At 35.8% G+C, this 22,108-nt stretch overlaps 2 protein-coding genes and 1 pseudogene across 6 annotated transcripts; all 3 read left to right on the forward strand.

The window, feature by feature from the left end:
• The first annotated feature begins 194 nt into the window (after positions 1 to 194).
• Positions 195 to 10,568, forward strand: LOC126914605 (venom protease-like). Of its 5 annotated transcripts, XM_050718751.1 has the most exons (9): positions 195 to 283; positions 7,067 to 7,180; positions 7,339 to 7,391; positions 7,981 to 8,066; positions 8,497 to 8,586; positions 9,065 to 9,367; positions 9,528 to 9,629; positions 9,700 to 9,851; positions 10,180 to 10,568. In XM_050718751.1, exons 3-9 carry the CDS (start codon positions 7,384 to 7,386, stop codon positions 10,342 to 10,344), a joined length of 906 nt encoding a protein of 301 aa, XP_050574708.1. In that variant the 5' UTR covers positions 195 to 283; positions 7,067 to 7,180; positions 7,339 to 7,383; the 3' UTR covers positions 10,345 to 10,568. The 5 variants fall into 5 exon arrangements, with proteins under 5 accessions (XP_050574708.1, XP_050574711.1, XP_050574709.1 ...); XM_050718754.1 differs by lacking the exon at positions 7,067 to 7,180 and having other exon boundaries at positions 227 to 397; positions 7,255 to 7,391; XM_050718752.1 differs by lacking the exon at positions 7,067 to 7,180 and having other exon boundaries at positions 227 to 397.
• LOC126914588 (venom protease-like) lies at positions 593 to 4,445 on the forward strand. Its single transcript, XM_050718716.1, has 7 exons — positions 593 to 608; positions 1,185 to 1,270; positions 2,139 to 2,435; positions 2,935 to 3,237; positions 3,391 to 3,492; positions 3,564 to 3,715; positions 4,063 to 4,445. The coding sequence occupies exons 2-7, from the start codon at positions 1,189 to 1,191 to the stop codon at positions 4,219 to 4,221; spliced, it is 1,095 nt and encodes a 364-aa protein (XP_050574673.1). The 5' UTR covers positions 593 to 608; positions 1,185 to 1,188; the 3' UTR covers positions 4,222 to 4,445.
• Positions 10,569 to 11,716: 1,148 nt separating the features above from the next.
• On the forward strand, positions 11,717 to 15,991 carry LOC126914593 (venom protease-like; annotated as a pseudogene).
• The last annotated feature ends 6,117 nt before the right edge of the window (positions 15,992 to 22,108 follow it).

Consider the following 22,108-nt stretch of genomic DNA (forward strand, 5'->3'; position numbering starts at 1 on the left):
TCGATTCTGGGAATGTGGCAACGAAGGGAATTCCATTCGTAGGAAAATACGGAGCATCCGTGGCAAGGATATGGTAAAGAAGAGGTTGATTCCTGAAGAAAGATTAACGATGTGTCAATCTCCCTCTCGAGTGCGTAAATATTATATACAGAGAGGTACCACATACTATCAACGTATGATAACGCCGTGTAAAGTATCACTGTTGGAGCATTGCAAATTATTCGTAAAAGTGAGCATCGTTGAGTGGCATTTCTCAGTTAGCCATCAAGCGTACAAGTAGAAGGTTCTAAAGATTTACGTGATTGATTTCTGATAATTCAGTGTCTACAAATCAATGACTTTTAGGATGAATTAAAGTTGCACATGCAAACACGAGCAAACAGCTTTCACCGTAAAGGTAACTTTTATGTAATTTACGCGCAAAAAGTACTTATTTCTGTTACCACGCTATTGCTGTTTTGTAAATTTTAGTAGCACAACTATCGGTTATGTGCAATAAAACATGCAATATAATAGATAATTGTAAGTGAAACGACAAGGTGATGGTATAAATAGGTACTTCGACGAAAGTTGGTACAAGTTTAACTACGTATCTCAGGAGTGGTGAGGTAAGTAGGAGCGAAATGCACAATAAGAATTGAATTTATATAGAGCATTTTGTTATAAACCATCCTATGAACGTATAGAAATGTGTTTTAGTATTTACAAGAATCCATATTTTTCCATCAAAAGTTATCTGAAATTGATGACTTTCCTATTTGTATCTTTCTTCTATGTTCCTTGTAACCATATCAACCTAAAAAAAATCAACGCTAATTTTATTAAAACTGTTATGGTGCTCTTTGGTGATTTGCACAAATGAAAGTTTCATTGCGACGAGTTTGATCGTTCTAGTGTTAAACTAAACGATTTTCAAAAATGAAATTTCACAGAAACGTATGTCAATGATGTTTGTCATTCCTATGATCTATGTCGCGAAATTGTGCCACGTTTCTCATGTAAATTCTACTTATCACGCGAATTGAGTTGCTTTTGTTATTATCAGCTTGCCGTATTTCTAATTCGCCACATTTTTTCGCTCTTTGTTTCAAAATATTGAATCATAGTGTGATCCAAGTTTCTTTTATTAGATTCACTGTTCGTTCGTTCTGCGTCTTTTCAATTCAACATTTTTTTTATTTCAGGATAATGACAGGCTTCGATATATTGTTCGCATGTTTCGTGTTAATTAGATTGCTGGATCCATTAGTTCATACTGTGTCTGCTCAAGGTTTGCACTTTAAGTCGTCTTTTTCCATGCATTTCTGATTCTAGTTCGATCTTGTCATGGAATCTTCGTGTAATTTCGAAATTTTACGCGTTTATGATTCATCAATGAGAGAAAGTAATTGATTTCAAATCTACCAGAACTATTATGTATACTACTTATTTGCGCATTTCGAGTCGAATCGAATTCATAAAGATCGCTCTGTTACATGCTGATTTACGTTTTATAAGACATAATAGGTACACTAACATGCGTTTCCATGAAATTGTGTCGAATTTACTATGATATTTTTCTATCAATGTTACAACTACCACCGTATTGTTGATTAGTGTGCGAATTGTACATATATACAATTATCTATATTCGTATTTTCGGGCACCACGCTCCAATACTCCTAATTTCGAGTTGATAGAGAATCAAAAAAGTAACCTGTATCTTGCGCAGGAAACTACGCAACGAAGTTTATACGTATCCTTCGCTGTATTTGCTAAAGAATCAATCGATGATAACAATCCTTGATGTATAGTAACTTAAGCGTTTGATTGTAGCAAATTCGTGCTGTCGTCGTGCTAATAACTATATGTTATAGTATAACAATAAATATTTACGTTATGAAAATGAATAACGTACCTGCAGTGTAACTATGTTGTTAATGATGGAAGAAGCGTGTAATCGGACGGTATACGGTGCGAACGAAGTATCAGGAGTAATGGTTAATATTTGAAAAAAAATATATATACATTATTATTAAAAATTTTAATTAAGGAGCTAACCGGAGAAAACGAATTAATTCGTAACTCTATTGCCAATTTCTTAGATGTAATAATTTCAGTTCTCTACAAATGTTTTATTTTAAAATTGTTTGATCCAGAATGTATCACACCGGACAATCAGGAAGGCACGTGCCTCCACTTCAGAAGATGTCAGCCTCTGCAAGAAATACAACAGACACAGGACCATGCAGCCACCGACTTTTTTAGACAATCACAGTGCCCATCCGATGACAATGATCAGATCTATTGTTGTCCGAACAATCCAAACAAACAAAAGAGGGGACTTTTGATTTCTTTTGAAACTAAGTATAAGTATAGGGCATTGCGACCACCATACTGTGGTTTTAGTAACGCTACGCATACCAGAGTGGTTGGTGGTAAACCAGCGAAGCTTGGTACGTTTTATCTCTTCCTTTCCGATTAATAATACGCGATTTGTTACGAAGTATGAACTTTAAAGACACTGAATAGCACATCAAAATACGCTTCAATTAAATTAAATAATAATACTAGGATTTCATCGGTAGTAACTTTACTTATTAACTTGAATTACTTCTTTCTTTCACGTCATGTTAGGAAGAGCATCTTTTTACTTGGAATTAAAAATCGATATAGGAGTAATAATATGGATAGAGATCAAAAACTGCTGGGGAGATATTACATGTTTGAACTTTATAGTTCAGTACAGTTCAAGTAGAAATTATGTAGAATTGTTTAATAATTTTTATTCCAGTAAAGTTAAAATTTAATTTCTCTCTTTATCAAATCTCTATTGGAGAGCATTTGTAGGTATGTACTTATGGTCTTCTATATGATCGAATATCGAATAGATAATAATAGTTTTTACGCGGGAGGAAATTATGTATGTTCGCAACTATAAGTATTGCGTTTTAGGTGCTTGGCCATGGATCGTTGCATTAGGCTTTCATAATTACACACACCCATGGGAGGATCCGGAATGGTATTGCGGAGGTTCCCTGATATCGGCTAGGCATGTTTTGACCGCAGCACATTGTGCAATACTCAATAGTTTGTACGTGGTTCGAATCGGGGACTTAAATCTGAAACGAGATGACGACGGAGCGCATCCTATTCAAATGGGATTCGAATCTAAACTAATTCATCCTAATTATATTGACGGACAACACTCCCATGATATCGCTATTCTTAAATTGGAGAGAGATGTACCATTTTCGGGTAAGTGGTCAAATATTGTTAAGGTTCCAATATTTATGCTGTGGAGTATTACTAAACTATCATTTCTTTCAATTTTTTTATCATAAAACATGTAAAATTCTTTCTCATACTTTTTCCGTTTCCTTTACAATCATATATTCCCTTATTTTTCAGAGTACATACGTCCCATTTGTCTCCCCCTAGAAGAGTCCCTTCGAAATAACAACTTCGAGGGTTACCATCCTTTCGTTGCCGGATGGGGAAGATTAGAATTTGGTAAGTGATACTAATTTTATAATAAAATTAAACAGTTCCAGTCTTAAATGTCTTTCTCATTTTCTTCGTAGACGGACCATATAGTGATGTATTAATGGAAGTACAAGTACCAGTGGTTAGGAATGCCGAATGCAAGACAGCATATTCCAAATTTCGTAATGCACCTATCACTGATGGCATGATATGCGCCGGATATGCTCAGGGTGGAAAGGATGCTTGTACGGTAATTAAATTACAGATTTACTACAAATTATACCATGTTTGAAGACACGTCGATTCGAATCAACATCAAGTCGACGTCTTAAACATTAAAAATAAAAGATAAACACAATTTAATATTTTGGCCCACTTCTCACGCAACATTATGGTATTTAATCTCATTTCCCTCCAGTATTAGTTTTACTCAAAATACATATAATACATACATCATAAACTGAAATATTTCAATACATAAAGTAATGATAGATTATTACTGTATGAAAGTATAATTTCAATATAACTCGAATGAAATATTTCAACTTTGATTAAAAGCTTTAAACATTAAAATTAAAAATGTAACGCCCGTTCCAGGGTGACAGCGGCGGGCCACTGACAATACCACGGCGATTTACCTACTATCAGATAGGTATTGTGTCCTTTGGTTATAACTGCGCTTTACCTATGTACCCTGGCGTTTACACTAGGGTCACGCCCTACCTCGACAGCTTTATTCTCCCAGCGTTGGAATAAAACGATTATTAGTGTTGCATAAGTATCATTTTTCGTGTACGAAAAAGGAAGTTGTAACTTTCTGTTGTGGAGATAATAAGCAGTTGAAACTTACATTGTTTTGTACGTCAGGAATGATTGCCTTAAAATGCACGAAATGTAACTTTAAAGCGACACTAATTTTTTACACATCCTACACTTGTACGATTTAGATATATAGAGATAATAAAGGAACATTAATTAAATTTCTTTCTCTGCTTGTCTTTTTTTGATGGTAATAATAAATCAACTTTCGGAAAGCTCATATAAATTGTGTTTCTGATAGATTAAAGGAATAATTAAATATTATACTTAGAACGTGTACTTCTTGTATGTACATACAAAGTTTTCGACTACTCTGAGACATTTCATACGATAGAGAACTTCCGGTAGATTGGACACAGAGGGTACATAAAATACAAGATAAACCTCGCGTCTTTCAAAACTATTTTTTATTCCAGGAAAATGTCCCATCTATTCTTGAAATCACATGAATCCTCGAAATTTTACTTATTCTTTTATCACTTTCCGATTAAGTACACTCTTGCTGCATGTTTAGCTATATGTAAAAGAAATTTCTATTCGGCCAAAGGTATATTTATACATTACAGATAGTTACAAGACGCTTTGATTCTCAGTCTATTGTGATGAATAAAACTGTTTATACTGCTAAATCTGATCGTATTTTGTTGCATGTAAGTACACATGTACGTAATGTACGTTACTTTTGTATCCTCTCGAACGTTTTAAAATCGGTTAAACTTACTTAATTTTATACATATTTTATAAAACTACTTTGTATGTTTGTTTAAAGTGTTAATCAAAAGGCTGGTGCGCAAAGAAGAAGAGGCGCAATAATGTGGCCTGATGACATTTACGAATATTTAAGAATCACCTCTACATTAGCTCAGATATATAAACATATATTCTTAATCTTTTTAAAATCTAACAAATAATCTTAATGTAATAAATCATGCTGAAAAGGACTTAGTTATTTGCATTAGAAAAGGATAAGAAATCGTTCTTACTTTTTCAAGTAGTTTTTCCAAAAAGACACAAAGATGGAGAAATTAAATACAGAAAGCAGGAGAATAGAAAAGTATGAATAGCCTAAATTCATGTAGCATGAGTAAAATTTATAGTGAAGATGTATAGAATATATATCGTACAACGAAGATATGCGAAATGGATATTAGGCTTAGATATGACAACACCAAATTACATATTGATAGAGGAATGCAAGATAATAAAAATAAAGGAAAAAGCATTAAAAAGAGCAGCAAGGTATGAAGAGAAAGCCCTAGAATCAAAAAAGGAATTAGTAAGGGAGTTTATAAAGGCAAGAGGGAGAAGCTGGGGAAATGGCCATGAAGGGAAAATGGCAAGAAAGAGAAAGAAGGGACTTGAAGAGGTATGAAAGGGAGGGACGCAGATAGAAGCAAGACAGGAGCAAGAAAGGATGACAGCAGACCAAACTATAGAAGAATGAGCGAAGCAGAGGTGAGGGGGAAATGGTTAAGGGAATCCAAATATAATATACACTACACAAATATAACCAGAGAAAAGTTACCTTGGTGGGAGGATGAAGTGGAAAGACAGAAGAATACTGGCAAGATTCAGATGTGGAAGCGAAATCAAAGAAAGGAACTACTGGAAAGACGAGAGAGAAAAAAGATGCAAACTATGTAAAAGGAAAGAAGAAGACCTAAGACATGTAATAGAAGAATATGAAATAACGGGAGGTCCAAAGGACATAGGAAAAACGCTAAATGAGACTGGAGTAGGTTTAACGGGACTAAAAACAATAATAGAGAAGAGAAGGACAAACTACAGGAAGGATGCACAGTAAGGAGACTAAAACCCAAAGTTGCAATAGTTTTTCGTCATTAGTTGTGTATTTGTAATTCCTAGTTTCAGCTTTTAGAGATAGAATAATTAAGGCAGTGCAATAGAATAGAGTGGAAAAGAGGGGAAGTAGACATATAAGAAGAGAAATAGACATAAGAGATGTAAAACCGAAAGCTTGTACAAAGCCGAAAGGCACGGACTAAGCAATTGTAGATGTTTGCGTGAGGAGGACGTAGGTCGTGAGGATTAATGACGAGATTACTCGTTATTAAGACAATAAAATAATATAAAAACGTAGACATTAGCCGTTAGTACGAAGTATAAATCGCAAAATAAAATCGCGGAATAAATACTCGTAAATGCTCGTCGCGTAACTTGATAGACGCTCGTAAGATACTCGAAGATACTCTAGATGGTGTTAGATACTCGATATGAACTCGCTATATACTGTTGCTCGCGATCGCATCTGTTTACTTATGCTGGTCGGGAGAGAGTCGGAAAATTCAAATTCGTCTTCATTCGACGGTTGCATGTAGCGGCGACATTGTTTCGCCCAGAGTTTATTTGTCATTATGTTTCATGCATCAAGGATAAGTCAATGTCTTGAGGCAAAACAACAACACGAGTCGCTTTCGACTAGCGACGTCCTTTGATCCCTGTGCCATTACACAATAGAAAATAATACGAAATATATCAGAAAATATATTAGATTTATTTAATAATAATTCCATTCGTAGGAAAATACGGAGAATCCGTGCTAAGAATATGGTAAAGATGAGGTTGATTCCCGAAGAAAGAGTAACGAAGTGTCAATCTCTCTCTAGAGTGCGTAAATATTATATACAGAGAGGTACCACATACTATGAACGTATGATAACGCGAGTGTGAAGTATCTCTGTTGGAGCATTGCAGAATATTCGTAAAAGTGAGCATCGTTGAGTGGCATTTCTCATTTAGCCATCAAGCGTACAAGTAGAAGGTTCTGAAGATTTACGTGATTGATTTCTGATAATTCGGTGTCTACAAATCAATGACTTTTAGGATGAATTAAAGTTGCACATGCAAACACGAGCAAACAGCTTTCACCGTAAAGGTAACCTTTATGTAATGTACGCGCAAAAAGTATTTATTTCTGTTACCACGCTATTGCTGTTTTGTAAATTTTAGTAGCAACACTATCGGTAATGTGCGATAAAATACGCTATATAATAGATAATTCTAAGTGAAATGACAAAGTGATGGTATAAATAGGTACTTGGACGAAAGTTGGAACAAGTGTATCTTCGTTTCTCTGGAATGATGAGGTAAGTGGAACTGATATATAATAAGATCCAAATTTATATAGAGAATTTTGTTATAAATCTTCCTATGAACGTATAGAAATGTGTTTTAATATTTACAAGAATCCATATTTTTCCATCAAAAGTTATCTGAAGTTGATCATTTTCCTATTTGTACCTTTTTTCTAAATTCCTTGTAGACATCTTACTAACACCGCAAAAATCAACGTTAATTTTACAAAAAGTACTATGGTGCTCTTTTGTGATTTGCACACATGAAAATTTTGAAGCTTGTCATTGCGACGAGTTTGATTGTTCTAGTGTTAAACTAAATAATTCTCAAAAGTGAGATTACACAGAAACTTATGTCGATAATATTTGTTATTCCTGTGTGCTATTTCGCAGGATCCTGCTTCCTTTCTAATATAAATTCAATTTATCGTACGAACTAAGTCTCTTTTATTTTTATTACTTCAGTGTCTTTCTCATTCGCCACAGTATTTTACTCTTTCTTCCAGGACATTATATCGTAGTGTGATCCGAATTTCCGTTATTAGATTCATTGAACGTTATCAGTCTTGCGGCTTTTCAATTCGTCACTTTTTTATTTCAGGTCAATGACTGGCTTCAAGATACTGTTCGCATGTTTGGCGTTAATTGTTCTCCTGCATGCATCGGTTCAAGCGGGGCGCACTAAAGGTTTGCACTTTACGTTGTCTTTTTCCATACTATAGATTGCGGTTCAATTGCATCATGCAGTTTCGAAATTTTACGCGTTTGGTAATTATCAGTGAAAAAAGCGAAGTCACGCGTGATCACGTAAAATTGATAGGTACACGTTTGATTTTTTATATTCGAAATGGTCACGAAGCTAATGGTCACGAAGTTAATGGTCACGAAGTTAATGTGAAAATTCCACTTAAGTATTCACCTCTTCTTCGGTTTTGTTTCTGAAAAATGCTTTGTTAACTTCGCGAATATTCCACGTATATATTTGTACTCGCTTCACGTACAAAGCAAACGTGATAACCAGGATAAACGTGAATCAACCAGCGAAGAGGAATTAATTCATCACTCTACTGTCAATTCTCTAAATATAATAACTTCTTCCTCTATAAATGTTTTATAGCAACCTCGAATGTGCCCTTGCGTCCACCACACTGTGGTTTCAGCAACGTTACGCATACCAGGGTGGTTGGTGGTAGACCAGCTAAGCTTGGTACGTTTTATCTATTCCTTTCCAATTAATAATAAGCGATATACTATGAAGGGCGAACTGGAAAGGCACTAAACAGCACATCAAAGTACGTTTCAATTAAATTAATTAATAATACTACGATTTCATTCGTAATAATTTTGCTTATTAACTTGAATTATTTCTTCCTTTTAGTTCATGTTAGAAAGAGTATGTTTTTACTTGAAATTAAAAATCGACATAAGAGTAATGATATGAATGGCTATCAAAAAGTTGGAGAGAAATTACATATTTGAACTTTAGAGTTCCGTATAGTTCAAGTAGAAATTGTATAGAATTAACTAATAAGTGTCATTCCATTGAAGTCAAAATTCAATTTCTCTCTTAATCAAATTTCTCTTTGAGAGTATTTGTACGTATGTAGTTATCGATAACAATAGTTTCAAACTCATCACGGGAGAAAAAATAATGTATGTCCACAACTATGTCTATTGCATTTTAGGTGCCTGGCCATGGATCGCTGCAGTAGGTTTCCGTAACTGCTCAAACCCACATTGGGTAACACAATGGCTGTGCGGAGGTACCCTAATATCGACTAGGCATGTTTTGACCGCAGCACATTGTGCAGATGACGATGATTTGTACGTGGTTCGTATCGGGGACTTAAATCTAAAACGAGATGACGACGGAGCGCATCCTATTCAAATAGAAGTCGACTCTAAACTAATACATCCCGATTATTCTTCCGAGTCGAACAATAATGATATTGCTATTCTTAAACTGAAGCAAGATGTTCCATTTTCGGGTAAGTCTTCAAATATTGTTGAATTTCTAATATTTATGCTACTGGATATTGCTGAAATTTCTTACTGTACACGTATACTGTACCATAAAACATGTACAATTCTTTCTCATACTTTTCGTCATTCGTTTCCTTCACTTTCATTTATTTTCTTATTTTTCAGAGTACATATATCCCATTTGTCTCCCCATAGAGAAATCCCTTCGAAATAAAAACTTCGTGGGCTATAATCCCTTCATTGCTGGATGGGGAGCATTAAGATTTGGTAAGTGATACCAATTCTATGATAAAATTTAATAGTTTCAGTCTTAAATATCCTTCCATTTTCTTTGTAGATGAACCATATACTAACGCATTAATGGAACTACAACTGCCAGTGGTTACCAACGCCGTATGCGAGAAAGCTTATGAGGAGTTTGACGTAACTATTACCAATAAAGAAATATGCGCCGGCGGAGACCCTCGGGGTGGAAAGGATGCTTGTGGAGTAATTAAATTAGATATTTACTATAAATTATACGGTATCTGAGGGCACGTCAATTCGAATCAACGTCAAATCGAGCTTTTAAACATTAAAAATACTAGATAAACTCAACTTAATGCTTCTACCCATTTCTCACACATCATTATAGAATGTAATCTGATTTCCTTCTAATCTTAGTTTTACTCGAAATACATATAATATATACATTATAAATTGGAATATTTCAATACATAAATCAATAATGGATCATTACTGTATATAAGTATAATTTCAATACAATTCGATTGAAATATTTCAGTAACTATGATTAAAAATTTAACGATCATTTCAGGCTGACAGCGGAGGACCACTGATGATACCACAGCAATTCACCTACTATCAAATAGGTGTTGTGTCATCTGGTCATAACTGCGGCGTACCTGATTATCCGGGCATTTACTCTAGAGTCACGTCGTACCTCGACGACTTCATTATCCCAGTGTTGCAAAATTATTAGTGTTCCATAAATATCATTTTTCGTGCAGGAAAAAAAAATTGGAATGTATTATTGTGGAGAAAAGAGGCAGCTCAAATTTATATTGTTTTGTACGTCAAGAATTATAGTCTTAAAATGCATGAAATGTAACTTTGAAATGACATTAATTTTTCACGCTTCTCTTTGTTTGATGGTAATAATAAATCAACTTTCAGAAAGCTCCTATAAATTTTGTTTCTGATGTATCAAGACTATGATTGTATATTCCACTTAGAACGTATACTTCTTGTATGTACATACAAAATTTCGTACTGCTTTGAAACATTGCATAAGATAGAGAGCTTCGAGAGGTTCGGACACAGAAAGTCCATGAAATACAAAATCAGTTTCGCGTGTCCTAAAACTATGTTTTATTTGTTAAAAACATCCTGTCAATTCATGCAATCACATGCATCCTCGGAACTTTACTTATTCTTTTATCACTTCCCAATTAAATTCATTATTTCTGCATGTTTAGCTATATGTAAGAAAAATTTCCATTCAGTCAAAGGTATACTTACACATTACAGATGCTTACGAGATATAAATTCCCAGTCTATTATGATGAATACAAAAATTTATACTGTTAAATCTATTCATATTTTATTGCATGTAAGTACACATGTACGTGAAGAACATTACCTTTGTATGCCTTAAAGGCTTCAAATAGGTCATACTTACTATATTTTATACATATTTTATAAAACTACTTTGTATGTTTGTTCAAAGTGTTAATCAAAAGGCTGATGCACGAAGAAGAAGTGGCGCAATGACACATCAAGGTCACAACCAGGTGACATTTTGATTATGAAGAAATCATTCCTACATTTGCTCCGATATATATCTTTGACTATACTCGATTGAAAATATGTAATTATTTGAATATGAACAATTAATTTTTAATGAGACTGTACCTTGGGAAGAAAGAATTGATACCTTGATCTCATGATTTGTACATCTTACACATCTAATACATTTTGGAATATTATACATTGAAGAGTCAGATTATCATGGTCATGTGATTGGAATAAAAGGACCTCAATGTGATCATGGAATAGCAACTGTTCAGTTAGACAGGATAACAGATTTTACAAATTATATTAACAGCTCTGATTACATATATGTGGCTACCTCCCCAAGATTACACATTTTCTCCAATTCTGGTATGTTGCTTCATCGTATCAACCATTAAGTCTATTTAAATCATTAGTCACGGATTAAGGAAAGAAACAAGTGATTGTGTTAGGCAAGCGAGAAATAATTTATCAAGCATTGAATTGCTGCCTTCTTTTCCTGCAACACAAAGCAAAAATTCTGAATCTCATATGGATGAATGATGTTAATAATTTATGTCTCTTTTCAGATTAAACAATTTTCCGGATTTATTCGTAATTTCGAAGAATACGCTGGTATTCAATGAATAAGGAAAAGAATGGACCAGTATAGGAAATCTCTTTTTCATTGTAGGTGATATATACTTCATTCATTTCATGGTTCAACGTATTTTTGAACATATGTAACTGAGAAAATTCTTCTGTGATTAAAAAACAGGAGCAGAATTGGTACCTTTGAATGATATTAGAAATACTTCAATATAAGCACCACAGTTGAGGAATTACAAGATTTTTGTAAAAGTGAGCATAAGAAAAAGGGTAAAAACATCTCTCATCGTGACAGGCATCTCTCAATTAGCCGTCAAGTGTGTAAGTAAAAGGATCGTAAGATCGATCGTATTTGATTTTTAATAATTCTGTGACTACACATGAATCATTTTTAAGATCAATTAAAGTAGCGCTTATCACACAAGTAAACAGTTTTTATCGTAGAAGTAACTTTTATGCGATGTGTTACGTGCAAAAGTGTTTATTTCTGTTACCATGTCATTGATATTTTACAGATTTTAGTACTAGAACTATCAACTTGTAATGCACGACTGAATATACTATATAGTACATAATTGTAAGAGAAGCGACAAAATGATGGTATAAATAGGTACTTAGAGGAAAGTTGGAACAATTGTATCATATCTTTCCAAGAATGGTGAGGTAAGTAGAAATAGAAACAATAAGATTTGAAGTTATGTAGCAAAGAGCATTTTTTTTATAAATCTTCCTATGTACCTATAGAAACGTGTTCTAATATTCACAAGAATCTAGATTTTTCTATTAAAAGCTATCTAAAATTAATGATTTTCCTGATTTGTACCTTTGTTCTAAGTTCCTTGTAGATATCACACTAATTCAACGTTAATATTACAAAAAGTATTATGGTGCTTTATAGTGAATTGCGCAAATGAAAATTTTGAAGCTTGTCATTGCGACGAGTTTGATCGTTCTCGTGTTAAACTAAACAATTTTTAAAAGTGAGATTACACAGAAACTTATGTCGATAATATTTGTCATTCCTATGATCTATTTCGCGTGACCGTGCCTCTTTTCTAATGCAAATTCAATTTATAATACCAATTAAGTTTCCTTTATTGTCATCAGTTCCGTGTCTTTCTAATTTGCTCTTGTTTTGGCTCTTTGTTTCAAAATATTGGATCATAGTGTGAACCAAGTTTCTTTTATTACATTCATTCATCGTTATCAATCCTGCTTCTTTTCAATTCGTCACTTTTTTATTTCAGGACAATGACGGACTGGAAAATGCTGTTTGCATGTTTGGTATTAATTACTCTCCTGCATCCATTAGTTCACATGGTGTCTGCCGAAGGTTTGCACTTTAAGTTGTCTTTTTCCATGCACTTCAAATTCTAATGTGACCTCGTCACGGAATCTTCGAGCTATTTCGAAATTTTACGTGTTTGTTAATTATCAATGAAAAGAAAGAAGCTACGCAATATCACGTAAAATAAAAACGATTTTTATGATTTTTTATTTTCGAGATGACGACAAAGTTAGTGACAAAACTGAACTTGATTGTTCACGTCTATTTCCGCGGTTTAATTTCCAGAAAAAGCTTCGTTAACTTCGCGAATATTCCAACGACAAGTTTTACGTGCAAAATAAACGTGATAAACATTGCATCGCGTCAATGAAAATTATTGGCGTAATGCCTAAGATAAAGGTGCAAAGATATTCTCAGAATTTCCAATGACAACTTTATAGCTTTCTAGTTTAATGTCAGTACTGCATTTGAATCACTTTTACCTAACTGTGTTACATACTCTCGCAGAAAATTTTGCTAATTCCATAAAATGATTCACTAAAAATTGTCCTGAACTCCTAAGAAATTATTTACCGCAAAATAGAGAATGTGTTTATTTAAAAAATAAGGTTGAAGGTATTTTCTTTCAAGTATGGCTAACACAATATATAATCAATTAAAACTTTATCTTTTCACGTCAAAAGTTTCTTCAGATAATTATTATCAAGATAATGACTAACTCTGACGGATTAATACGTGTCTGTAGGGCAATCCGGTGGACTTGTTCGGATTTTTATTTCGAATGTTGAGTAATCGGTGTTGCGTTCTTACGCATCTTAGAACCGCATAATTGTTTTATTTTAAAATTGTTTGATCCAGAATATACAACACCGAACAATGAAACAGACAACTGCCTCAACATGAAATCATGTAAGCCTCTGCAAGAAATACCGCAGACACAGGACCATACAGCTACCAAATTTTTGAGGCAATCACTATGCAGATATGAGGGCCATGATCCGATAGCTTGCTGCCCAAACGATCCAAACAAAGAGAAGAGAGGGATTTTAATAGAAACTGTGTATAAGTATGTGCCCTTGCGTCCACCATATTGTGGTTTTAGCAACGCCGCGCATACCAGGGTGGTTGATGATAAACCAGCTAAGCTTGGTACGTTTTATCTGTTCCTTCCCGATTAATAATAAGCGATTTACTGCGAAGAATGAACTTTAAAGCTACTTACGCGATAGAAAACGATGTATGTTCGCAACTATAACTATTGCGTTTTAGGTGCTTGGCCATGGATAGTTGCATTAGGTTTTCGTAATCCCCAAAACCCAGATACTGAACCAGAATGGAAGTGCGGAGCTTCCCTGATATCAGCTAGGCATGTTTTGACCGCAGCACATTGTGCAATACGCAGTGATTTCTACGTGGTTCGTATCGCGGACTTAAATCTAAAATGAGATGACGACGGAGCGCATCGTATTCAAGTGGGGTTCGTATCTAAACTAATACATCCTGATTATATTGCCGGACAACACTCCCACGATATCGCTATTCTTAAATTGGAGAGAGATGTACCATTTTCGGGTAAGTCGTAAAATATTGCTGAGTTTCCAATATTCATGCTATGGAGTATTATTAAACTATCATTTCTTTCAATTTTTTATCATAAAACACGTAAAATTCTTTCTCATACTTTTCGTCAACCGTTTCCTTCGTTATCATTTATTTCTTCATTTTTCAGACTACATACGTCCCATTTGTCTTCCCATAGAGGAGTCCCTTCGAAATAACAACTTCGTGGGCTATAATGCCTTTGTTGTTGGATGGGGAAGATTAGAATTTGGTAAGCGATACTAATTTTATAATAAAACTGAACAGTCCTAGTCTTAAATGTCTTTCTCATTTTCTTCGTAGACGGACCATATAGTGATGTATTAATGGAAGTACAAGTGCCAGTACTTAGCACAGCCGAATGCCAACAGGCTTATGCCGGCGTTTCTGATAAAGTAATATGCGCCGGATACGCTGAGGGTGGAAAGGATGCTTGTACGGTAATTAAATTACAGATTTAATATAAATTATACGGTATCTGAAGACACGTCAATTCGAATCAACATCAAATCGACGTCTTAAACATTAAAAATAATAGATAAACACAATTTAATATTTTTGCCCACTTCTCACACAACATTACGGTATTTAATCTCATTTCCTTCCAGTATTAGTTTTACTCAGAATACATATAATGCGTACATCATAAACTGAAATATTTCAATACATAAAGTAATGATAGATTATTACTGTATGAAAGTATAATTTCAATATAACTCGAGTGAAATATTTCAACTTTGATTAAAAGCTTTAAGCATTAAAATTAAAAATGTAACAATCGTTCCAGGGTGACAGCGGAGAACCACTGATGATACCACAAAACTTCACCTTTTATGAAATAGGTGTCGTGCCTTATGGTTATTTCTGCGGTTTACCTGGATATCCTGGCGTTTACACTAGGGTCACGTCCTATCTCGACAGCTTTATTCTCCCAGCGTTGAAATAATACAATTATTAAGGTTTATATCATTTTCCGCGTACAAAAAAGAAAAAGTTGGACTATACTACTGTAGCTAGTTGGACTACACTACTATAGCTATAGAGGTAGCTCAAATTTACATTGTCATTTATATCACGAATTATAGTGTTAGAATGCGCAAAATATGACTTTTAAATGACATTAATTTTTCACGCTTCTCTTTGTTTGATGGTAATAATAAATCAACTTTCAGAAAGCTCCTATAAATTTTGTTTCTGATGTATCAAGACTATGATTGTATATTCCACTTAGAACGTATACTTCTTGTATGTACATACAAAATTTCGTACTGCTTTGAAACATTGCATAAGATAGAGAGCTTCGAGAGGTTCGGACACAGAAAGTCCATGAAATACAAAATCAGTTTCGCGTGTCCTAAAACTATGTTTTATTCGTTAAAAGCGTCCTGTCTATTCATGCAATCACGTGCATCCTCGGAACTTTACTTATTCTTTTATCACTTCCCAATTAAATTCATTATTTCTGCATTTTAGCTAGATATAAGAGAAGTTTCCATTCAGCCAAAGGAATACTTACACATTACGGATACTTATGGACATAAATTCCCAAACTATTATGACAAATAAAAAACCTTATACTATTAAATCTGTTTGTATTTTGTTGCATGAGAATACATATATATTACCTTTGTATCCCTTGAACGCATCAATATTGCTCATATAAACTTGTGAAGGATTGGTCGAGGATAGATAATGTGAAATAACGAGAGCGAGAAATTGCTGTCGCAACCCGTCAAATATATTTGGAATAAATGTAGTATCGTGGACAAAAAGCCTAAGATATCTGCCGAATCGTAGACAATGTCGCGAGAGCTGCGGCATCGTCGGGTACATCAAGGTGTCGTCGGTCCTTTTTAAGTTTCGTGGAAAGGGCCCGTGTAACCCCAAACTCTTTTGCCCTGACGTCACCTTAGGCGACCACTTCTAAACATTCTCCAGACAGCCGATACTTGAACATTACACATGGCGACCTTGGCGACAATGTATATTGCCGGAGTACCTGAGGGTTCATCTATGTCCTAACGGTCCTTCCACCGAATGTTCTAGAAGCGTAGCAACAGTCACGTACGCCTACAGGGTAGTGGGGATGATGAAGGATGAAAAACAAAAGAAGAAACAGATGTCATCGAATGTAAGAAGATATTGTAAGAGCCTCAGTCTCGAACGGCCACGGCTAGAGTTCAGAAGTGTATAAACGAGGAAAAAATAAAGTTTTTTTTCTTTCCTTTAAATTTCTTCCTTATTTTACGTGACATTTTGGCGATCCTGCCAGGATACATCAACGTTGGATAAAACAAGATTACGGTTTTGGCCTACGGGACATCCGACCAAAGGTGTATCAAGCAACCTGGACTACGAAAAACGGTTTTATTAGTAAGTAGAACCATTTCCTCTAAAAGGATCGATCGATTGCATTCGATAACGTCAGACTCCGACGATCTATTACTCTGAAATGGACCAAAGGGACGATAAGAAAATTACACCTGTCGCTTCGACTAGCGGTGATCCAAACCTGCGGGCAATTTTGGATATGATGCAGCGCCAGCACGAAGAACATAAGGCAGCTATAAATGATTTGTATAAACTAATTCGCGATGAAAGCACTCAACGGATCAAGGAAATAGAACCAATAGGGAAGACTGTGGCCGAACTCAAGCTAGGAGTACAATCCTCCGTAGATACGTCTGAGTTCAACTCAATTATGACAGACGATACTAGTTCTGCCAGCAGAAGCACTACTCGGGACACCCGCATAGTGAAATCTCCGGAAGAACGCGTTCGGATCAAAGAAACTCCAGAAACCTCCGACCCAGCGAACTCCGAGGACGAGGAAGAAGAATCAGCCTCGTACGACCGACATATGTTCGACGCGAAAACCAGCATCGAGTTCATCCCAGTCCTCAACGGTCAAGATGACATTGGAGTGGAGGGATTCATCAAGCGGGTAAGCGAAGCTAGATCGGAATGTAAGGAAAAGCGTGCTTTATTGAAATTAATTTTAACCAAACGCATTGTCGGCGAAGCCGAAAGAAGCATTAGACATTCGGTTATCGAGACGTACGGCGCCTTATTCGAAAATCTGAGGAAGTTCGTATCGATTAACGTAACTTCAAACGGCGCGCGCGATAAATTACAAAGAACTCGGCAAAGTTTTAACGAATCAGTACACGGATACATCAAAAGATTTCGACACGGTCTTAATGAACTTATGTACGCATTGCAACACGAAATCCGCGATCCTATTCGACGAGCAGTCGCGATAGACCTAGAGAACGAACGCGCAACCAAAACGTTCATACTAAATTTAAAACCCGAGATAGAAATCAGAACATCAAGCATGAAACCGCGCACCTTACAAGAAGCACAAGATGCCGCGTTCGAAGCAGAACTATTAATCGGAGAAATTGAGCGAAACCGCGGAAATCAGTGCAGCCAGCAAATAAGAGCTCACTCATTCGCCCGAGGGAATGTATCGTCACAACGCAAACCCCCACTTAGGAGCGGTCCGATGACTACGCAAAATCGCCTGCCGACAAGCACTCAAATAAACAACGGAGGGAGAATGAAGTGTTTTAAGTGCAACCAAATAGGACATACCGCAAGTTACTGCCGAAAATTTTCAACCGGCCAGCCAGCGAAATCTTCCGCCTCCGCGCAGCTACAATATAAACATGGAGAATGCGGGACGAGAAGAGGAAACAGCGCTACCAGAACCTCGAGAGACGTCGTACGAGTACACGCAACAACAGGAAAACTTCTATCCATTGGAGTTCGATCGGGAACAGAAATCAAACGATATTTAATCGATACCGGTGCAGGAATAAATTTAGTTAAAAGATCAAGTGCCATATTTAAACCTAAAAAGACAGTAGCTAAAACATTTTACATGGGCAATGACAAATACCAAACTGACGAAACAGTAGACTTTCAATTCTTTAACATCATGAACACATTTCACGTTGTGCCAGACGATTTTCCTTTAATAGAAGACGGAATAATTGGTTTACCTATGCTCTCTAACTACTCATATCGAATTAACAACGAATCAATACAATTAAACGGGAACGAAATATTTTTCCAGGCGCCGAAAACCATTCTCCCAGGGCAAACCAAAATCGAAACAATTTATCTGGATAAAGTTCCGACGAGAGTATGTTTCTGCAATACTGGTGAGCAACCAACTATAATCACTAATGATCTTTCTTATGAACACGATCTCGATAAAATTGCTAAACTGAAACAAATAATTAGACTAGACCATATTGAAGACAAACTTCGTATTCCTATCGAAAAGATCCTCCTACATTACATAGACGTGTTTGACCTAGAATCCGATACCCTACCTTGTACTAACCTAACAAAACACACTATTACCCTACGCGAAAACAAAATCGTCAATACCAAATCGTACCGACCTCCCGAAGCCCATAAAGCAGAAATTGAAAAACAAATGAAAAAAATGTTAGATAAAAATATCATTGAAGAATCAGATTCTCCTTACAACAGTCCAGTATGGGTAGTACCCAAGAAATCAGACGCATCAGGCAAACAGAAATGGCGTATAGTTATCGACTTTCGAAAATTAAATGAACTTACCGATCAAGACGCCTACCCACTACCGACAATCGACGACATTCTATCACAATTAGGCAACGCCAAATTCTTCTCTGCTCTAGATTTATCTTCGGGATTCCATCAAATACCTATGGACCCCGACTCAAAGAAATATACAGCCTTTAGCACACCTCAGGGACACTTTCACTATAATCGCATGCCATTCGGTTTAAAAAACGCCCCAGCCACCTTCCAACGCATGATGGATACCGCGTTACGAGGATTATTGAACAAATACTGCTTTGTATACCTTGACGACATAATAATATTCGGTAGTACAATTCAACAACACAATGAAAACCTTGCTATAGTATTGCAAAGATTAAAAGAGTTAGGACTAAAAATCCAACCCGACAAATGCGAATTTCTAAAACCTGAATTAGAATACTTAGGACATGTCATAACACACGAGGGCATAAAGCCAAATCCTAAAAAGATCTCCGCAGTTAAAGACTTTAAGATTCCCAAAACACCAACAGACGTAAAGTCATTTCTCGGATTAGCTGGATACTACAGAAAATTCATTAAAAACTTTTCCAAACTCGCCAAACCATTAACAGATCTCACAAAGAAAGACAATCCTTTTAGATGGACAGAAACGCAACAGACAAGCTTTGACACACTAAAAGAAAAGCTATGCTCAGCCCCAGTTTTAGCATACCCAGACTACACGAAAACATTCACACTCACCACAGACGCTTCCAATGAAGGAATAGGCGCAATCTTATCACAAGACGGACATCCTTGTTGTTACATATCACGGACACTCAACCCCCCAGAGAAAAATTATTCTACCACAGAAAAGGAATTATTAGTTATCGTATGGGCAGTTAAGAGACTCAGGCAATACCTGTTAGGAAGACGATTCGTTATTCGAACCGATCACCAAGCACTCACTTGGCTCAAAAATTGCAAAGACCCTTCCTCGCGTTTGATTAGATGGAGACTTAAACTCGAAGAATACGAGTACGATATTCAGTATTGCAAAGGTAAAGAGAACACAGCAGCCGACGCACTTTCCAGAAAAATTTACCAAATTACCGACAAATCAGTCCCAGACACACCTGCAAACTCCGAAAATATTGTAGAACACTTTAACGCATGGTCAGAAGACGCGACACCCCCGAGACGACTTAAAATCACGCCAAACGATCACACCTTCTATCAATTGAATAGAGAAACATTAGGTCCATTCGACAAAGATACTTGGATTCGAAAAATTTTTGAACTAACCAAGAAACACAAGAAAATTGGGATAGGAGACAATAGTTTTACCGAAACCGAAAAAGCTAGGATCAAAGTAACACTCATGTTTATTAATGACCAAATTGAAGAAATAACTTTTGCATACGAACCAATACAAACCATAACTGACGAACAAGCTCTAGACATTATACGCGAAAACCATAACGACATTAGTGGACACTTGGGTATTCAAAAGACATATAGTAAAATCAAAGACCAATTCAAAATCCCACGCCTCATGGAAAAGATAGAAGATTTTATAAAAAATTGCGAAGCTTGTCAACGACAAAAGCTAGTTAGAATCAGACCCAAGGAACAACCCGTAATTCCTCAGACACCAGTAGAGCCAAACGAAAAGATAGCCATGGATCTAATTGGTCCGATGCCTAAAACCACACGTGGAAATCAATACATTCTTTCGATTCACGATGACCTAACGAAATATCTCGTTCTAGTACCACTGAAAACACAACGAACCGAATCGATTATCGATGCACTACTACACCACTACATTTACATCTTCTCAGCACCCAAAACGATACTGACAGACCAGGGACAAAACTTTATTAGCGAACTAATGGAAAAATTCGAAGAAGCATTTAAAATCAAACATATAAAGACCACTAGTTTTCATCCTCAATCTAACGGATCCTTAGAACGAACACACGCCACAGTAAAAGACATGATTCGCACGAGCCTACACGATTCTAATAAAGAATGGGATCAGGTATTAGACTTTATTTGCCTAGGGTATAATACCGCGATACACGATGCAACTGGATTTTCACCCTTCGAACTAACATTTGGAAGAAAAGCCAACCTCCCGTCTTCCGTATCCCGAACTTCCAATTACACCTACGAAGAAATGTTTGCACTATGGCAAAAACAATTGCAAAAATATAGAATGATAGCGAAGAACACTCTTGAACAAAGTAGAAAGAGGTACATGAGAGATCAGACAAGGAAAATCATTAGAACTCAAACCTTATTTAAGGAAGGAGATCGTATACTCCTTCACAACGATCATAAGTCCGATAAATTGGACGACGAATGGTTAGGACCCTACGTTATTAAATCAGTCAAGACACCGTATTATGAGATTCTCATTAGAGATCGAGTTAAGAAAATCCACGGTAACAGAATAAAACCTTATTTTTCAGGACGATCGCCCTTGCCGTCGGCTTTACCACCCTTAACGGATTAAAAATAACCCCTATTGACAATAACGGAATATTTCATGAGAAAATATCCAAAGCATATCTTTATAGCGAACACATAAATGTTATTATAGGACTAGATATTAGTGCTGTATTGGAACAAGTAAGATATATCGAAAAGGGAGTAGCCGAAGTTAGGAATCACTGCGAGACACGAAAAGACTGTAGCATATTACCAGAAATACGCTCTTTACAAGCAAAACTAAATAACGTCAGAACACTTAGCATCGAATTACGATCCTTAGCTCACATTCATCCCAGAAGTAGACGAGGACTAGTAGACGCTATCGGATCTATTAGTAAAACTCTTTTTGGAACCCTAGCCGCGAACGATCTAGATATAATCAACAAAAATATAGACAAACTCTTTGAAGAAGGTAACAGCCTAAAAACCATAGTAG

Source organism: Bombus affinis, chromosome 3, assembly GCF_024516045.1.
Source record: "Bombus affinis isolate iyBomAffi1 chromosome 3, iyBomAffi1.2, whole genome shotgun sequence".
NCBI classification, from domain to species: Eukaryota; Metazoa; Arthropoda; class Insecta; order Hymenoptera; family Apidae; genus Bombus; species Bombus affinis.